The sequence below is a fragment of the Stegastes partitus genome, unplaced genomic scaffold (genome assembly GCF_000690725.1).
Source record: "Stegastes partitus isolate 25-593 unplaced genomic scaffold, Stegastes_partitus-1.0.2 Scaffold748, whole genome shotgun sequence".
In the NCBI taxonomy this organism is placed as follows: domain Eukaryota; kingdom Metazoa; phylum Chordata; class Actinopteri; family Pomacentridae; genus Stegastes; species Stegastes partitus.
The window spans coordinates 222,260-239,767 of record NW_007578479.1 but is presented as its reverse complement, the minus strand read 5'-3'; the positions used below and the strand labels follow the sequence as shown (position 1 = coordinate 239,767).

The window sequence follows — 17,508 nt, the reverse complement described above, 5'->3', positions numbered from 1 at the left end:
GTTCACCCATTGTCTTCTTGTCTCCCTTGCTCAGTGCTGCCTCCTGTCTGCTGCGGTGGTAACTGCAAGCTGCAAAAAAAAAACCAAAACAAGCAGGGGAAGCACCGAGTTGGCAGGAATTATGCACCTCTGGATCATTTGTATTCAGGATGTGCTGCCCTCATCTTGTTTGTGTATCATTTATCATTAATATGTCTCCAGAGCAATAGTTGGACTTTTGAAAAAACACAACTGTGATATGTGAACCGCAGCAGCGGGCGGGTCGGCATCTCAAAATTGCACTGAGAGGTAAATTTCTGACTTCAATGCTCAGAAGCCCTGAAGTCTAATGAAATGAAGCCACACAGCATGCTCCTGTCTGTTAACCTGATCAGCCTGTAATCGAATCCGGAGGAAAAAGAGAGGAAGCGAGATCTACTGTTGCTGAGTTCAGCTCTCTCAGGACGGAGTGCTGGTCGTTTTGTTTTTTTGTTATTTTGCACAGTTTGTGTTTCTTTTTTGTTATGCTGTGTCACGTTCTCTTGACAAATACCAGAAATTTGTTTTATGGGGGATATAACAAAAGACATCTGTTACATCGCTTTTGTGATTACAGACGGATGGAATGGATGTATAGTGCCAGTTTGTTCTTGCACATTTTAGGCAAAACTTCAATTAGATTCGATTAATCAACCAGGTAAAAACAAACATTACCTCATCTGCCTTGGTAGTAACGGTTAGGGAGGGTGCTGTTTGCCTGAAAACAGAGGAAACGCTTATTTGCTTGCTTTTCTATGTTAACCCTCTGTACCCCAAACAGTTTTAAGCTCCTGTCACATTTTCATTCACTGTGGGCTCATTTCTAACTGCAATATAAAGTCCTGCACGTCGATGGAAACAGCACGGCCACTGCAGAAAACAGAACTCAAAACATGTTTTCTATGCAGTATGACAACAGTATTAATCATAAAGACAAATGAAAGTTTCTGTTCTTTCATTGTTCATTTAATAAAAATTAAAAACCTGGAATCAGCATTTTCCTAAATGTCCATAATCGGAAAAAGGGTGGCTCTACATGCTATAGATATTTTACTAGTTGCATTCTTAATTTGTTTCCATACGTATTTCCTCTCTGCTCTGCATAAACACAGCCTGCAGTTCAGCCGAGGTCAGCTGAAATATTTGTCATGTGACTGTTGGTCGTAGCTGAGTCAGTAATAACTTCTCAGCTTTTGTTTTTTTTTGCAGAGTTTGAATACTGCAAACAGTTGATTTTTTCCCCCCTATTTTTTAAATAAGACATGTAGAATAAAATGATTTTGATAAAATATAGATTAGATGTATACATGATTAGTTCACAGGCTGTTGGAACTTTGAATATCCGTTGATTCTTCCTGTTATTGCAATTCCTGTTATGATAAATGGTGCAATTTTGTCCTTCTTTTAACAGAATAGACCTTTCAAACCCAGCAGATAAATTTTTTTGTACATTGCCGTCAAATTTTTTTAAAAACACAGAACTGTTACAACTTGGTACAAGTTTTTAAGACCACAGATATTTGAGAAATGGCACAAATGCCTCAAATTGTTCATTCACACAAGTAAAATAATCCAAAAATGGCTAACTACGTTTAGTATATTGCATTTGTATCCACCAGCGTACATAACCTGCAACATCCATCCCTTTGCTGCAAATGTTAATTCCATTAGAAGCCTCATGTCAACCAAAATCTAGGGAAGAAATGTGAATAAGTAACCGAGGATGCCTCGACTTTTATTTAGTGCCTTCTCCAGTTTTCAGTGTTGAGTTTAATCTGGAGCTCAGCTGGTTGCTGTTCCCTCCAGCCAGCAACGTTAAGAATAACTCACCAGTTTGCAACAGGCAGCCTCTGGTGTGTGGAACAGACACAAGCTGTTTATCTGAAGGTGTAGACCTTTCTATTATTGGAACTGCCACAAGCCTGTCTGGTTAATAACGTGTGTTTTTGTCTGACTGAAGAGAGACACAGTTTGTTGATTTTCAGGAACTCACCGCCTGCAGTAGTGGTGACTTTCTGCTGACTGTCTGCAGTGAAGTTATTAAAGAGACTATTAATCTGCATCTGGCCAGACCTCTGGGGTTTAAGTTACCGTTTAGGTTTTTGGTCACACTGTACTCAGGTAGTCAAATATTGATGTTCAGCTTACATCGAGTTTTAGGTCATAAAAAATGTAAGAAGAAGTCTGTCTGTGGGTTAGATGGGGTAACAGCAAATAGGCAAGTGACTTAGCCAGCATTTATTTTTATCAATAATTTGCCTGTTGATAACACTTTATTTAACTAAAGTTTTAAAAAAAAGATGTAAAAAAAAAGCAAAGTGTGCAGACCAATGTGCAGCTTTTAGACCCAACTCATGTGAATAAAAGCTGTAAAATCTACAGACAGAGAAGTTTGGTTTGGTGCAAATCTCTAAAAAATAACAAACTGATCATGTGCAAATCAAATTGAACTCGTGGGAGGAAGCTGCAAGATTTTAATGTTTTTTTTTTATGTGATTGCTTTGATTGCTCGTTGAGTCGACACAGCTGATTAACCGATTAGTTGATCGAGCTGAAATATTTTGATGATAGTTGTAGAAAAAACTTTCACATTTTTCCAACTATGAAAACGCAAAACCACACAGTACAATGATCCCAGAGCTGGGGGATGAAAAACTGACAAACTTGGCACAATAAAAAGTGTCACTCAGTTGATACCAGTGATTATTGATCACTTTTAATGAGCTAATTTTAACAAAGATCATGCTAGAAAAAGGGTGATTTGAATTTAGCTACTTTGACCTTTTTATCAGGATAAATAATTTTATTGTTAACACAAAAAGGAAAACACAAATACATAAATGTGCACACATAAATGAAAATAAATGAGGATTCAGGATGATCTCATTTTTGTCTCACTGGCCTCAACTTGCTTCCTCATCTAATGCATTTAAGTAAAACTTTTAAAAACTCTGTTCATCCAAAAGCTGATTTAGTTTCTCCTTCTGTGCCACAGACCTCCGTTTTGTTGCGCTGCTTGATATATTTTTATTATGAAAAAAAAGGACTTTAGAGTTTATTTAGAAAGAGCCAATAACAGCTATCACCACTTCAACATCTTCGCTTTTAATTAGCCACTTTTCAAAGACATGAAAATATTCTCTTCGTGGCATTTCTTGACTTTAGGAAAAACAAAACCAGCCAATGCAGGCATTTAAGTCATTTTTAGACAAAATCGTAAAAACATTTATCAGCTACAGTCATCTTCAAATTTATTCATACCCTCCCATTAAAGAAAAAAACACAGCTGTCACTGAGATGAGTTGAAATTAGCAAAAGTAATAATAAATAAAAGTTTAATGAAAATCATGACATTGTGGTTCAACAGAAATAAAAACAACAAAAACAAGCAAACAAGCATAATGGGACCCTGAACTAGTATTTTGTTGAACAACTCTTTGAGCCAATCACTGCAATCAAGTGTTTTCTGTAACTCTCAATCAGACGCCTGCACCTGTTGACAGGTATTCTGACCCACTGCTCATCAGCAAAGTGCTCTGATTTTTCTGGGACAGTTTTGTTTGTTTTTTTAAATTATTCTTTTCAACCACAATTTAAAAGCAATGTCTTATTTCACTAAATTATAATTTAGCAAATTTTTATTTATTATTACTCGTTTCAGTTTCTAGTTATTTGAGTGACTATTGTGCATTTTGCCTTTTCTTTAATGGAAGGGTCTGAATACATTTGAGGACGACTGTACAGCTGCCATTTTAGATCCGAATGTGGATGTTTGCTAGTTTTCATCATCTTCTATGGACTGTCGTTGGGTTTTGGATGAAACAAGACATTTGGAGATGTCATTTTGTTGTCTGGGAGCCTGCGAGTAATAAATGTGTAGCTTAATCAATAATCGAAATAGTCCCTAATTGCAGCTCTAGTCGACTGAACGACCACGGCTCTGTCACAGCAGACAAAAGGATATGATTTGGTGTCTCTACTGCTGCTCTCACAAGCAAATATTGCTGAACAGAGCTCGAAAAATGAGTCTTTAACATGAACATATGTAAGGATTTGTAACAGTAACCAGTAAAAAGTTGTATAAATGCCATGTTTCTGTCCATCTCCTGGCTTGTTTTATATCACAAACCAGAGCCTGCACATAATAATACTCTTCCTGCTTCACTCCACGACTCGCCCAGCCTCTTGCATCGATCCAGACATGCATCGACCTCGCCCCACACACACACACACACACACACACACACACGTCTTTGCATTCCCGGCTCTGCTCGTCTGTCTGGAGCTGTGACAGAGTCGTCTCCAGAAAGAGAACCATATCACTCCTGCAGGGGTGTGTCTGCATACGGTGATCCACAGTCTGAATGGAGGCGGGCTACAGTGGGCGCGTGTGATCCGCTCTGCACTGCAATCATGCAAAGAGGTGTGTGTGGTTAGCTGCACTGCCTGAACTACACACATGTGCTGCTTTGTTTTGTGGTTCGGGACCCGTGTGTGTGTGTGTGCATGTGTGTGTGTGTGTGTGTGTGTGTGTGTGTGTGTGTGCACCTGTCACCTGTAAACAAACCGCCCGAGTTTTCCTCCTCATTAGGCGTCTTCAGCACCTCTGTAGAGACGTACAGCCTCCCTGCAGAGAGCACAGTCATACATGCTCACATGCTGGCAGTGAAAAAGCAATTATAGCGTAGAGCTCGTCGTCACCTACATCACTGTATGCCTTCATGTCGCCAGCATCGAGTACTTTTGTGCTAAACACACACATTTCTCCCTCTTGAGTTCACTCAGAGCCGTCCGGTCGGTCCATTTTTCACCCTGAGCTCCCATTAAGAGGACGTACCCCACAGACAAACTCACCGACTACAGCACGGCGGATAATAGATTCGCTTTCTGAGGCTGATAAACAAGTGATTATTTTTCCTCCTGCCTGCCATTTGTCCTTTTTTATGCCTTCTCTGCGCATATGAACAGAGGAGTCGTGTGTACCTCTTGTCAGAGATTGATTAATGTGGTGGCTGCTTTCAGGCGAGATACTGGAAGGTGATCATACCGTTTATACTGATGCAGCTTGATGTTGCGTTTCTCCTGTAATTCCATTCTGTTTCTTTGCATATCTCCACTCTTATGCTTTCTGCTCATCCTCACCACCTGTCTGCTTCTGCGTCATTGACTGTGCTTATAATGAACCCTCTGTGACGTCACCTACAGGGTTCCTGAACAGCGATTTTAACTATTTTACTATGCAGTGCTTGACTCTACCCAACTCTAATCCAGAAATGAGCAGAGGTGGAGCAGGAGTGGACCTGAGGTGGCCCATGGGCTGTACTGTTACAGAACCCATCTATCATTCCATGTTGCCACGCGCCCTTCATTATGCATAACTTTAAGCCTTAATACATTTTAAACAGGTGATCTGTATAAAAATTCACCCAGACTGCTGTTGTCATGAACAGGGAAATTGTCTATAGAGACCAAATCTGTTATTTGTTTCAGGTGTTAAACATGTTTATTTCTACTGTGAAGTTTTAAAATGGGCCTCCACAGGGACTGACTCACTTTTTGAGCCAGCCTCAAGTGGCCATTCAAGGAACTGCAGTTTTTGCACGTCCTCATTGACTTTATTTTTTGGTCTTGGAGGTCAAAGCTTTGTCTGTGCAAACCCAATCCAGCACCAGGAAGATTATTTTACCGAATCAACTTTGTTTTTGCTGCGTGTTTTGGCTGTACTGACAACTATCATTTGATTATTTAAGCACTGAAGGAATGTTAAAAATTGGAGGATTCTCAGGTGAATTTTGAATCGTGGCCACTTTGTTCTCATCAGCCTCATGGTAATGACAAACGTATCTCATAATCAGGAGTATCTGAGTCAAGCACAACATTTGTTGGTTACAACTTTCTTTGTCAGAAATGACTGTAAACTGATCCTCCTCTGGTTTCTTGTCAAACAAAAATCATTGAAAAAAAAAGGCCTTTCCATGGTTACACATAAACTTGGCCTACTATTGGCTCATATATCTCTGATAAGCTCACAGTGAAGAATGGAAGATTGATTGTATTTATTGTATGCGTTGCATTTTTACATTTATATTTCAACATATGGTCGACGTTCTTTGTTGTTCCTAAGCTACATTTAATAGCACATAAACTGTAACACAAGTTGAGTTCAAGAGGCGCCATCTATGCTGGAAATGATTGAAGGGGAGACATGCTGTAGATGGGGGCACATAGAGGCAACACAGATTCTAATCACACAGCAGTTAATTGATTTAGATGTGAATCAAACACTGATTACAGCAACAGGGTGCTGGCTCTTCAGTGCTCGGATCGAGAACAAGTGAGCTATAAGGTGCAGCGGTTAAAATCTCCCAACGAGTCCATTAAATCACTTCTAATCTCTGCGTCTTCTTTTCTTCCGCAGTGACAAACTTCAACAATGGCTTGGAGGCCAGTTCAGACTCTGATGACGAGGACAAGCTACACATTGTGGAGGAGGACAGCCTGCAGGAGACTGAGGCCACCGACGCCGACGGGACCACGCCGCTGGACAGCCATGATGCCGCCATAACAGTATTACCCCACAATGGCTCCTGGAACGGAGGTGAGACGCCGCCACAAAAACAGGAGCTTTTGTGCGTTCAGCTCAAGGAAAAGGATGTTTCAGTGTGCAGGTTCTCACTGCAGTGGGCTCGGCAACTGTAATGTATATTTACCTGTCTTAAGACCGAACCTTGAGAATTGATCTTCACATTATTTGTTAATCTGGGAAGGTTTGCTGAGCATGTTTGCTCTTTCTCAGCGCTGCCCTCTCTCAGATTCACACAGCAACACACGTCCTCATGCGGGAGCTGCCCAGTACACCCACAGGCTTATACAAGCTGTTTCCACACAGATCTGCAGCAGCACGAGGGAAATAAGTTCAACTTGTACTCAGCTGCACCTTGGTAGGAGTAGCTCAGGCAGGTGAGGGTGTTATTTGCTTTATACACACAGATTCCCCCCCGCCTGTCTGCACAGTCGAACCAACAAATCTGGACTGAAGTCTGCTTCAAAGACATTTAAGACAATAACCAGACTGCACTCTAATTTGCACTAAAATGTCCATGCGGCTGGCATCAGTAATGTATCTCTATCTCTGCTGTAAATAAAGCATACAGGGTGCAGTGAGTCAGCTCAGTGTCGGGTAGTACTCTCATCTTTATACCATCATGCACTGGCTTTTCTGTTTCACTAGATGTATTAGAACAGAAGGAGACATTATCCACACAACTGTTGTCAAGTAAAACCAGATCAGGACAGAAGCACACTTACGTTCACCGAATTTATCGTGCGTCATTGTGTACAAGTGCTGCGCTAACTTAACAAAGTTAGTTATTTATTTTTTAATTCTTTCTTCCTAATTGAACGATGAGCTCTGAGGTGAACACACTGCACATAAACACACAAACCAGGCGTCCTGCTGCCAGCGCTGGAGGCATGAGTCAGCTGAACATGATCACAGCTCAGTGTGGTGTGACATCTTCAGATCAACAGCAATCAGAAGGCCAACATTTTTTTTTTAGCAATGAGAGCAAATGAGGAAAAAATGTGAGGTAGGCCAACGGAGGGGAGAGAAAGACGGAGGGAAAGTGTGCACATCTGAGGAATAGATACGCTTCAATAATGCCTTCAGTAATGCATAATCTTGCCGGCAGTCATGTAGAGGTTTTCCTGTATAATCTCCAGTGCTCACATCCGAAGAAAAAAAACTTTAATAAATCCTGTACAATCCCTAACAGGCTAACATGCCTTTTAATAATACAGCACTCTGCCTCAGGGCTGCACTTTACAAGCAGTTTGTGCTGCACCTCATGTGCTTGAATACTGTAAGCAACGCCTTACATGCTACATCTTCTGAGTCAGATCAGAGAGCGGTTTTGGATTTGTTTTACTTACAAACTTGCTTATTGTTTGGTACCAGAGAGGTATACCATGCAGCATTTTACATTTACAGCTCTGCTACGCTCGACATGCAGCACAATGCAAATACAGCAGATATGATTACTGAGCCGCAGCTCAGATCAAAGAGATGACTGGTGAAGTGAAAATCTGAGGGAAACTAATCCAGTCAGAGATTTGAAGAAAAGGAAAAATGTGCCTATGGAATGTAGTGTTGTGCTGTCAAATGGAATTGCTTGTTAGCACATAAAAGCTGTTGTAATGTTTTATTGTAATGAACGTATGTGGACGTATATTTGGTCTGTCAGTTACTGAACAACTTGCAGGAAGTTTCTTGATATTTCAGCCTCTGTAGGTCAGTTTTTATTTGTTTTATCCTCTAATAACCTATTCAGAAAAGGTCCTATACACTGTGCTATTGTGATTCGCCAGACGTGCTGGTGCATCTTGGGACATGTCCACCAAAAAAACGATTTAGACGTTTGTTGATCAAAGACAGCCTGCATTAATATTCAGGCTGTCAGAAAAGTGACCGCTCCTACGGCTCATGTATACTAATCAACCAATCAGCATGAGGAGACTACACTGACTGACAAAGCTACAGTCCAGGTTTTTTTCCTGTTTTTAAATTGTAGAACTACCAGATTCACCAGCTATCCATGTCTGTGCAGTCCGACAGATCGCAACAAATATTTCATTAGATCCATCTTGCAGTGTGGCATGCAATGAAGCGGCGATATTGCTGATGGTTTCGAGCTCAGTAGTTTAGGAGTGTGTCTGTGTGCATCTACCTGCTCTGTCTTTGATCAGATTAGTTCATCCTCCCCTCAGCCTCGGGGAACGCCTGCCCGCCTGCAGAGCCAGATGTTCTGCTCTGTCTGTCTCTTACTTTAGGTCTACAGCACCGCGTCCTAAAGACTAATCTAACTACAGCAAACACACACTGACACATGCTTTCTCTCCTCCTTCTGAATCGAATCTCCCCCACTCCGTCTTTCTCTGATAGAACACAAAGACGAGCCTCCTCATCATCATCATTCCTTGTCATCTCTGGGCTCAGACTGGTGTCAAACTGTTTTTCTGTTCTCCAAAAACAATGGCTTGCCTCGATATCTGAAGTCTGAAATTCTGCAAAATTACCTAAATGTTAGGCCCAATTAGAAAGAGACTTGTTTTTAGTGTTCTTTCATGTCATCGTGGTGTGTTTGTGCAGGTGTTCCCTCTATAGATTATAACATCGTGTCCTTTGCTACATTAATTTACATATTAATTAAAAAAGAACAGACCTGTATACTAAAACTCATATATTGTTTAAATACATCTTTATAGCTCTTTTCCTTTAGCCACATTGTACATAAGCAGGGCTCCAACAAACCAAATTAATGATAGTTTCCAGAATGGGTCTTTCAATGTCTGTGGCTTTTAAAACCACTGAGCTGCTACTGTACGCCATTCAGGAAGGAGACTCTCTCTGCATGTGTGATTGTAAGTGTGGAGCGAAACCGTTGACAGCTGATACAGACAAGAATGAACTTTCTCACTGAGTGATCATTTGACATGGAAATATCTTGCATTTCACAGCACAGCCATTGTTTTTAGTTCATGTGTTTGCAGACAAAGATGCAGTTATCAAATGAACATTTTAGCCGTGCAAAGCAGCGGATTGGGGGAAGGGCTCTGAGGTGACTGCTGGTTAACATGTAGTTTTAATCGACTGTGTTTTAGTCACTATTTTAAACTTGTTCCGCTGTCTTACAAGAGAAATAGAAAAATATGGAGAACAGGAGAACAGCTTTATTGAGAAGCTTTAAAATGCTGTATTTTTGCGCACAGAGAGCAGGAGAGAAGAAAACTGATTTAAACACCAGCTGAGTTTAGGTTGTACTGATGCAGATGTCATAAAAACACATTAAAACACACACAGCTCCAAATATGTCTAAATGTTTCCACCATCTCCTGCTCTCAGCTGTGGTTATGCCATTAAAGCTAATGCCAAGATAGCATGCTAACGCTAAGGATAGTGTTGTGCTGCCATTGCCACCAATAATAAAACGAATCCACTGAGTCTTTAATTTTGCTGGGAGTGCATGAAGCCTCTCATGTTCACTCTTGCAGCCAACAGCAGAACGTTTGGTGTATTTTTTCTCATGACTGAGACATGTTAGAGTCAACAGAAGCAGCTATAGAATGTAAACAAATCTGGTGGACTGTGAGGCAGAAGCTCATTCTGACTGGATCACCTGGAAGCAACAAGCAGACAGACGGCAGCCACAAAACATAAACTCATTTTCACTGAGACATTTAAGGACATCTTCTGTTGTTGTTTTTTTCTTTACTGTTTAATATTCAGCCTACCAAAATGCAGTTGAGACATTTTTACATTTGTAAAGTTTGAACAAGAGCAATTTGGTGTTTGTTGATTGGACATTTATTGTTGAAGATTGTTTTTCTTTTGATTGATTAATAGATTAATCTGTTAATTATTTAAGTTTTGCAACCGAGTCCATCTAATTCCACCTACATGCTATGTAAAGACAGCACTGTTGACTGAGATATTAGTGAAATAATAATGTAATGACTTTCCTCATTAGCACTGCTGGGATGGCTGTTGACTGTTGGGAGTTGAGTCAGCTGAACTGCGTCTTGTTTGTGTTTGCAGACAGGTTTCTCTGCACTGCATGTCCACTTGACAGAACAAGTTTAGTCATGCAGGATGCATCACATCAGCTTTATTAAACACACTTGGACCTCACGTTGCTTCTAAATCAGCTTCCGTCCATCCTTCCTCCTACTCTGCCCGTTTATAGTTTCAGAGGTTTCACCAGCTGCAGGAAGTGCAGACAGAAATAGACTTTTTGGAAGCTTTGTGTCCTTATTTTGTTTTCTCAATTGGTTGTCGTCTTACTTTCAGACAGCACAGAAAAGCTCTTTAAAACTCTTAAAATTTAAACCTCCAAATACCCTCCAGTAAGTAAGTTTGCAGGATCAGCACTTACCCTTGTAGCGCACTTTCAAAAACACACCTTAGCTTGCAAACAAAACAGCAAAAGTGCCACCAGATTTAACAAGCAGAGGCAGAACCAAGTTTGCATTCAACAGCAGAGGTTGATTGGCTTGTGTTTACACCGATTCTCAATGCCCTTTTAATCCTCGATTCCCTGCAAACAGCTCAGCCTACGCAAGCATCTGCCTTCATCTCAACACCAGTCAGTTACAGCCAAGCAGGAAATACTAAAACCATGGAGACGGTGAGAATGTGACACTCAGAGATATTGCTCTGAAGGCTTGTTTCATTGTTGCTGAATAAAGCCTTACATGGTGTGAGCAGTGCTCAGGACTGCTGCTCACTCTCTTTCGCTTTGTTTCTCTCCCTCTCTCAGCTCTATCCTTTCTCCTCTGTATACTCACTGCTTCTCTGCAGCCAGTGATCCCTTTTCATTTCTTTGTGATCTTCTGCTAGGCTTTTCCTCTTGCCTTCTTTTGCCTTTGTTTCCCACTTTGCCTTTCCTCTCCTCCTTGCTTCTTCTCCTCCTGCTAAGTATCTGACTACAGATACTGTATGAAAGTCTCTCCTCTGTGTTTGAAGTGATAGGTGCTGCTCTGGCTTTGGATATTATTAATTATCCATGGAAGCTTTGCTAAGCTTGTTGTTGTTGTTGTTATTGTTTGGTAAACAACAACATTAACATTACTTGTTCAACTTTTTTGGAGCAAACTAACTTTTGGAACTTGTGAAGCAAAGCACTAACAAGTACCATGAAAGTACCACGGATGTCTCATACAGAGTGTACTCTAATTGGTTTTTGGTAACTTTTCAGAAATAACTTAAAGAACAACCCGGGCTGCAAAAACAGCATCACCAAGTTATCTGACATCCAGTGAACACACACTGAGCTCGCACTGTGATACAAAAGTGTATTAAGGTTTTTATGCATTCTTGCAAACTATTTAAAGACTTTATGTATCTACAGAGAAAATGTTTGTCAAGAGATTTATTAGGACGCTATGAGTGCTACAGTCCTAATAACTGTCAGCCTTATTAACTGTTTTTTAGTTGGTCACTTTTTTTTCTCTTTATGGATGTCTGCTTTAATTAGTAACCGTATCCTTCAGTTCCTAGGACACTGACCAATTATATGTTACCTGAATAAAGGTCATTGATTTGCTGCAGAGACTCTGTTATATTTACTAGTTAGCAACAACACTCAAGCCTGGTTACTGATGTTTGGGACCAATGCTGATAACAATTTGAAAATTTCAATTCAATAAATTTGCTTCCACTCCACTGACGAGCTCTCAAAAGTAGCTAGAATAGAATAGAATAGAACTTTATTGATCCCTTTGGTGGAAACCTCAGGGAAATTGCTGCACCAGCAACAACAACAACACCAGCTACGTAGTTTGCTCAGTAGGTGGTATGTAGCAAATGAGTGTGATGCTAGCCTGCTAGTCGGCTATGTTAGTGACTTGACTGACAAACTACAGCCGACGAGCTACCTCACTAACACAGCAAACAAATGTCATGTAAGCTCAAGTGACATGAGTTATCAGGGAAAAGATTTGTGTTGCTGTTTGTTACTAGCTGCTAATAACTAGTTCTTTTCAAACTAGTTAGCGGCTGACACCTCTTGACTCCGCACCACCAACTCTGTTTGCTGCATGTGCTGCTCAGAGTATTAAAAACAATGTCGCTAGAGCGCTCTCTGCTGGATAAACTATGTGTTGACACCTTTTTAAACTTATCCAAAGCCTTTTTTTTCTGCATTGTTTTCTTTTAAAATAAACTCATAGAGGACAACATGTATGCTGAGACCAATATATCAGCAATCGACCTTTAAGAAAACAGTTTGTCGTTGATGCTATGTAGAGTTTTTACTTGTTATTTCTGCTGTTGCTTGTAGCTCATTTACAGTCTGTATTTTTTGACCCTTGGCCATTCTTGTCAGGTGCTTTTCATGGTTGTAATGTCGGCTGGTAAACCTGTGTCTGCGTTTGTGCCCTTGCTTTAGTTTAACTACAGTACAAAGAGCATTTAAAGATAAAATGTCCATGCAAGCGCTGCAAACAATGACATTATGCATGTGTTCAGGACGCACTGCCACATTTCTCGAAACGCTCTGAATTGAGTCACGCATTCACGACGGTGCCTGCTCTTTTTCAGCTGCACCTGCAGCAGAAAACCAGCCTGCTCGCTCCTTTAGAAAAACATTAACAAACCAGGAAGGAGTAACACTTTTAGTGTGTGTGGAGGAACTCTGACGGTGTTGGAGGGAAGTCATGGAAAAGTCATGAAATGTTGCAGCGCTGCAGAGCCACGGTGGGAACCCTTCAAAGGCGTTCGCGTGATATTTTTGGATTGTCTGACTTTCAGTACTTTCTTTTCCTGCCCGTCTGAGGCGAGAGGAGAAGGCAGGGAGAGCAGCTGGTGTTGAATTGGTCCTCTGGTGAGAGATTAGTGTGGGCTGCTCCCCCTGCAGTCTGGGCCGCACTGCAGCTCCAATCCATCCTGCCTTATAAATTCACCACGGACTCATGGTGACAGGTTCTGGCAAGGTATACGAGTGCAGTGTGTGCAGAGTGCGTGTGCGGTTGTATGTGTGTGTGTGAATAACTCTGCTGGTGTGTGTGTGTCTGTGTGTGTTTGTGCGCACCACATGATTTCCTGTTTTCATTCCTTTCTGATATTCCACATGTGTGTGTTGCAAGGTTCCTGGTCGTCATTACCGCGTGGCTTTTTGCGAGGCATTAAGTGTAATTGTAGAGTGTGGTGGGAAAATATGCAGAGAAGGTGTATCGAGTGAAGGGCGGGAGGAGGAGGAGGAGGAGGAGGGATGGAACGAAACGAAGCAGGCGAGGGAAGGAGATGAAGTTAGATGAGGCGAAGGTGGAGGAAGACGTGGAGAAAGAAATGCAGCTATGGATGCAAGTGAAGGGAGCGTAATTCAGCGTACGTGTGAAAGTGTGCAGTGTTTTCAGGTTGTTTTGGTGACCGCACAGCAACAATAGCAACTCAACTAAATCTTTTCTTGATCTAAGCTCTGTTTAACAGCTTAGATCTGTGAAGCTGGAGAGATAATTATAATAAACAGTTAGTCCAGAGGCAGAAAAATTGGCTACTATTTTGATAAATCATTAAATGATGAGGTAATTTCTCCAAGCAAAACATGTCTCGCTTTTATTTTGGAATACAGTGCTTTAATTTGTCTTATAAGTCTGTGACGTGAATATCTTCCTCTGGGATGTTTAGAACATGAATACTCTACAGCTGGATGAGGCTGCATTACATGATAGTTTACTTTAGTGGTAGTTTAAGTGCTTTAACATTGTTCACTTTGGAACTTTTGCCCAAGGATCCTGTGTATGTGGAGTTGTATTCTTTAATGTAATCAGGCCCAAATCTGATATTTATAGATTTGTCTACGCCCTTGCTTGGAGACTGTTTTCTAAAAGCTCAGGTTTTACACGCTGAAGCATCAGCCTAATGTGAACAAAGGACCACAATGAAGGGAATAAGATGTTTTCAAATGTTGCCGGCTCAGAGTGGACGTATTTGGACACAGATTTAAAGACCACCTCCAGAGAAAATCTAGTTGTTGTTTTTTTTAACTCATGTTTTACGTCCATATTGTGATTTTTATATGGTCAAAGATGTGTCACTTTTAAAGTGAAGCAGCAGTGTACCAGTGACAGTAGGACAGATTTAGACTCCTCGGTTTTAGGACATAACAAACAAACAGACAAAAAAGAAAACAATCATGTAAACTTGCAGAGTGGAGCTTTCCTTATTATTCTTCAGTTTCAGGTTTAAACATGTGGCTGTGCACAGTTGTGGGTGAGCTGGTGTGCTCGAGCTCAGTGAGCAGTAGAGGGCTGGTGGGACAGAGAGGTGAGACTTCATCTTATTATAGGGAAAGCAACAGTGCTGAGTTACATCTAAGGCAAGAAAGGATTCTTTTAATGGAAAAACCTCCATAATCTGTAGCTTTGATACACAGAGATGAGTTTTTGACTGCACTCGCTGCAGCTCGAGCACACCGGCTCACCTACAACTCTGCTCAAACACTGAGAAACTAAAAAGCTGCAATATTGGAGTAATTGAGCCACACATGTTCCAACCGGAAATAGATGCTGAAGAAGAATAATGATGCATAAAATCCTGTCGTGCAAGCAGATGAGATTCATTCCTGAGGTTTGTTACGTATGGATCCCTGAAAATCTGAATCTGTGCCCATAAGTGGCCAATTAACTATATTTATACCTTTAAACAACTGAAAGAGAAACGTAGCATCCTTGTTCACACTGTGCCTCCTTAAATATTAGTTTTTCAAGACTGTGTTTGTGACTAGCTTTTTTGAGACGCTGCAGTTTCAAGGTGGAAATGCTCAGCCATGGGGTTCAATGCTTGAGTCTTCTAGCATATAAAAAACACCACATGGACCCGTTAACACGATAAAAAATTGTATTTTTCACTGTAGAGGATCTCTGAAAATTGCTTTTATTCTCAGTTGCTCTTCCTGAGTTTTCTTCCATCTTTTCCCGTTGAAGCGTTTTGTTGAGCAAATCTAAACCGACGGTCTAAAGATTGAGGATGTTGTCGAGGTGGTGCGTCGTATTGAGCGACATAAATAAAACCGAAGGAAGCAGCAAGATGAGTAGAAATGAAGATCAGGAGGTGCAGAGAAAGAAAGAGGCGAGAAAACGAAAGAGTGAGTCGAGAGAGGTGGAGAAGGAAGCTTGAAAGGTAGACGAGTGTGTCTCAGAGGGGGAAAGAGAGATTTGGAAAGCTTTTGGATGAGATCATGGGAAGCTGAGATCTGTGTGTTTAAAATGAGGCTTAACAGGGCTCGGCCTGGACCCGCCTCTCCTTTATGAACACACACACACACAGAGTTCAGCAAAGACTGCTCCTTTCTTTTTTTATGGCTGTGATTGCAGGTCCTGCAGACTAACACACAGCTGCACCTGTCCCTGACACGGCTCAGCAGGAAGAGGCGTGGCCTTTGGCACCGGTCCTGCCTGCATTTAAAAATGCTCCATCACCATGGCAACGCTGGTCACAGTTTCACCTTGCTTGCTTGTTTCTTATCAGCGCGTTTTCTCCTTTCGTTCTATGCGCAGAAAGTGAGGTAACCTCTCTGCCCCGGTTCCTTCTCCACTGTTGTTGTAGACATTAATGTATAACACAACACTAGATCTTATCGAGGCAACAGTCATCAAGAGAGCAGGTCTTCCTCTCGTGATGATGAAATCCTGTTTCGAGCAGCGGCTTACAAATACTCTCACTGCTGATAAGGAAGTTTATGGAAACAGTATCTTTAAAAACAGAGTAGTTTCACACGACTAAATCAAGATTACAGGATTTTGAGACTTAAAGAAGAAGGATTGAGCAAAACAAAAAAGCTCCGACATGAGTAGGTGTCGATGCTTAAGTTTAAAACAGAATAAAAACAACATAAACTTTGTTACTGACAATAGCAATGGAATTATGTAGCCTGAGCTGTAGCCTCACTTGACTTGTACCATGTATACCTCTATGGAAACAGCACGACCATGACTAGAAGAACAGAGACATGACATGAAGCGTGACGCTATTTTTTAAGTTAATTTTATAAAACAAAAAACTTTTTTTTTTTTTTTCAAATGAAATCAACAGTGTCTAATACTGGGGGACAGATGGTGTCTGTACATGCTGCAGATATTTTAATTCTTACGTCTTTAATTAGTTTTTTTATACTTTTCTCCAATCTGTTTTGTGAAAACACTGCCTGCAGTTCAGCCCAGGGCGGCTGAAAAGTCCCCTGAAATTTTGTTATATGACTGTTGGTCACAGCTCAGTCAATAATGGTTCTCCGTTGTGCAAAGGAATGCAAAATGTTTTGTTTTTTGTTTGATTCCTGCAAACAGTTTATTTTTTGGTGAATTTTTAAATAAAAAAAGGAAAGTTGAATTTAGTTATTATTTTGTAAACAATGATGAAAAAAAAAACACTTTTTGTAAGTGCCTGTGGGTGTTACCAAATTACTGGAAAGTGATTCTGCACACTATAGTTATTTTGTTACTGACATTTACATTTTTTTCTAAACTTGTCTCTGGGTCTGAACGCCTGCTTCATATACTGTAGGTGTGGGCTTTAAAAGAAGAGGGCACTGAGGAGAGCAGGGCCGTAATAACAGAAAATAACTGCTGCTCAGGTGGTTTATGGGAAATGTAGGATTCAGTGTTTTTGGAGAATGGTCAGTAATAGATGCTAAAAGTCAAGACATTGCTGCCTCTTTCACTTCAAATTTTACAGGAGCTACAACAAAGCGTTTCAGTCAGAGGGGGAGAAGAGGTGCGGCAGCAAAGTAAACTACAAGAAAATCAAAACTAAAAACAAGTAAATGTGCATAAAAAAACTTGACTGAGTGTGACCGTGCAGTTTAACGGTAGTCCTGAATGCAGGAGAATGCACTTTTAACCGTATTTTTCAGAATAAGGGCTCTGATCCTTAGATGACTTTTTCAAACATAAATTTGACCTTTCTTTGCCATTAGCATTTAGTGTCAGTGGTTTAAA

The 17,508-nt window shown here is 40.8% G+C and overlaps 1 protein-coding gene across 1 annotated transcript in view; it reads left to right on the top strand.

Moving 5' to 3' along the window:
• The window catches only part of LOC103364416 (zinc finger E-box-binding homeobox 1-like), an 85,851-nt gene that overhangs the window by 52,704 nt on the left and 15,639 nt on the right, over window positions 1-17,508 (top strand). Inside the window, exon 2 of the mRNA XM_008291533.1 lies at window positions 6,437-6,616. Coding sequence (XP_008289755.1) covers window positions 6,437-6,616 — 180 coding nt within the window. The remainder of the gene's footprint in view (window positions 1-6,436; window positions 6,617-17,508) is intronic.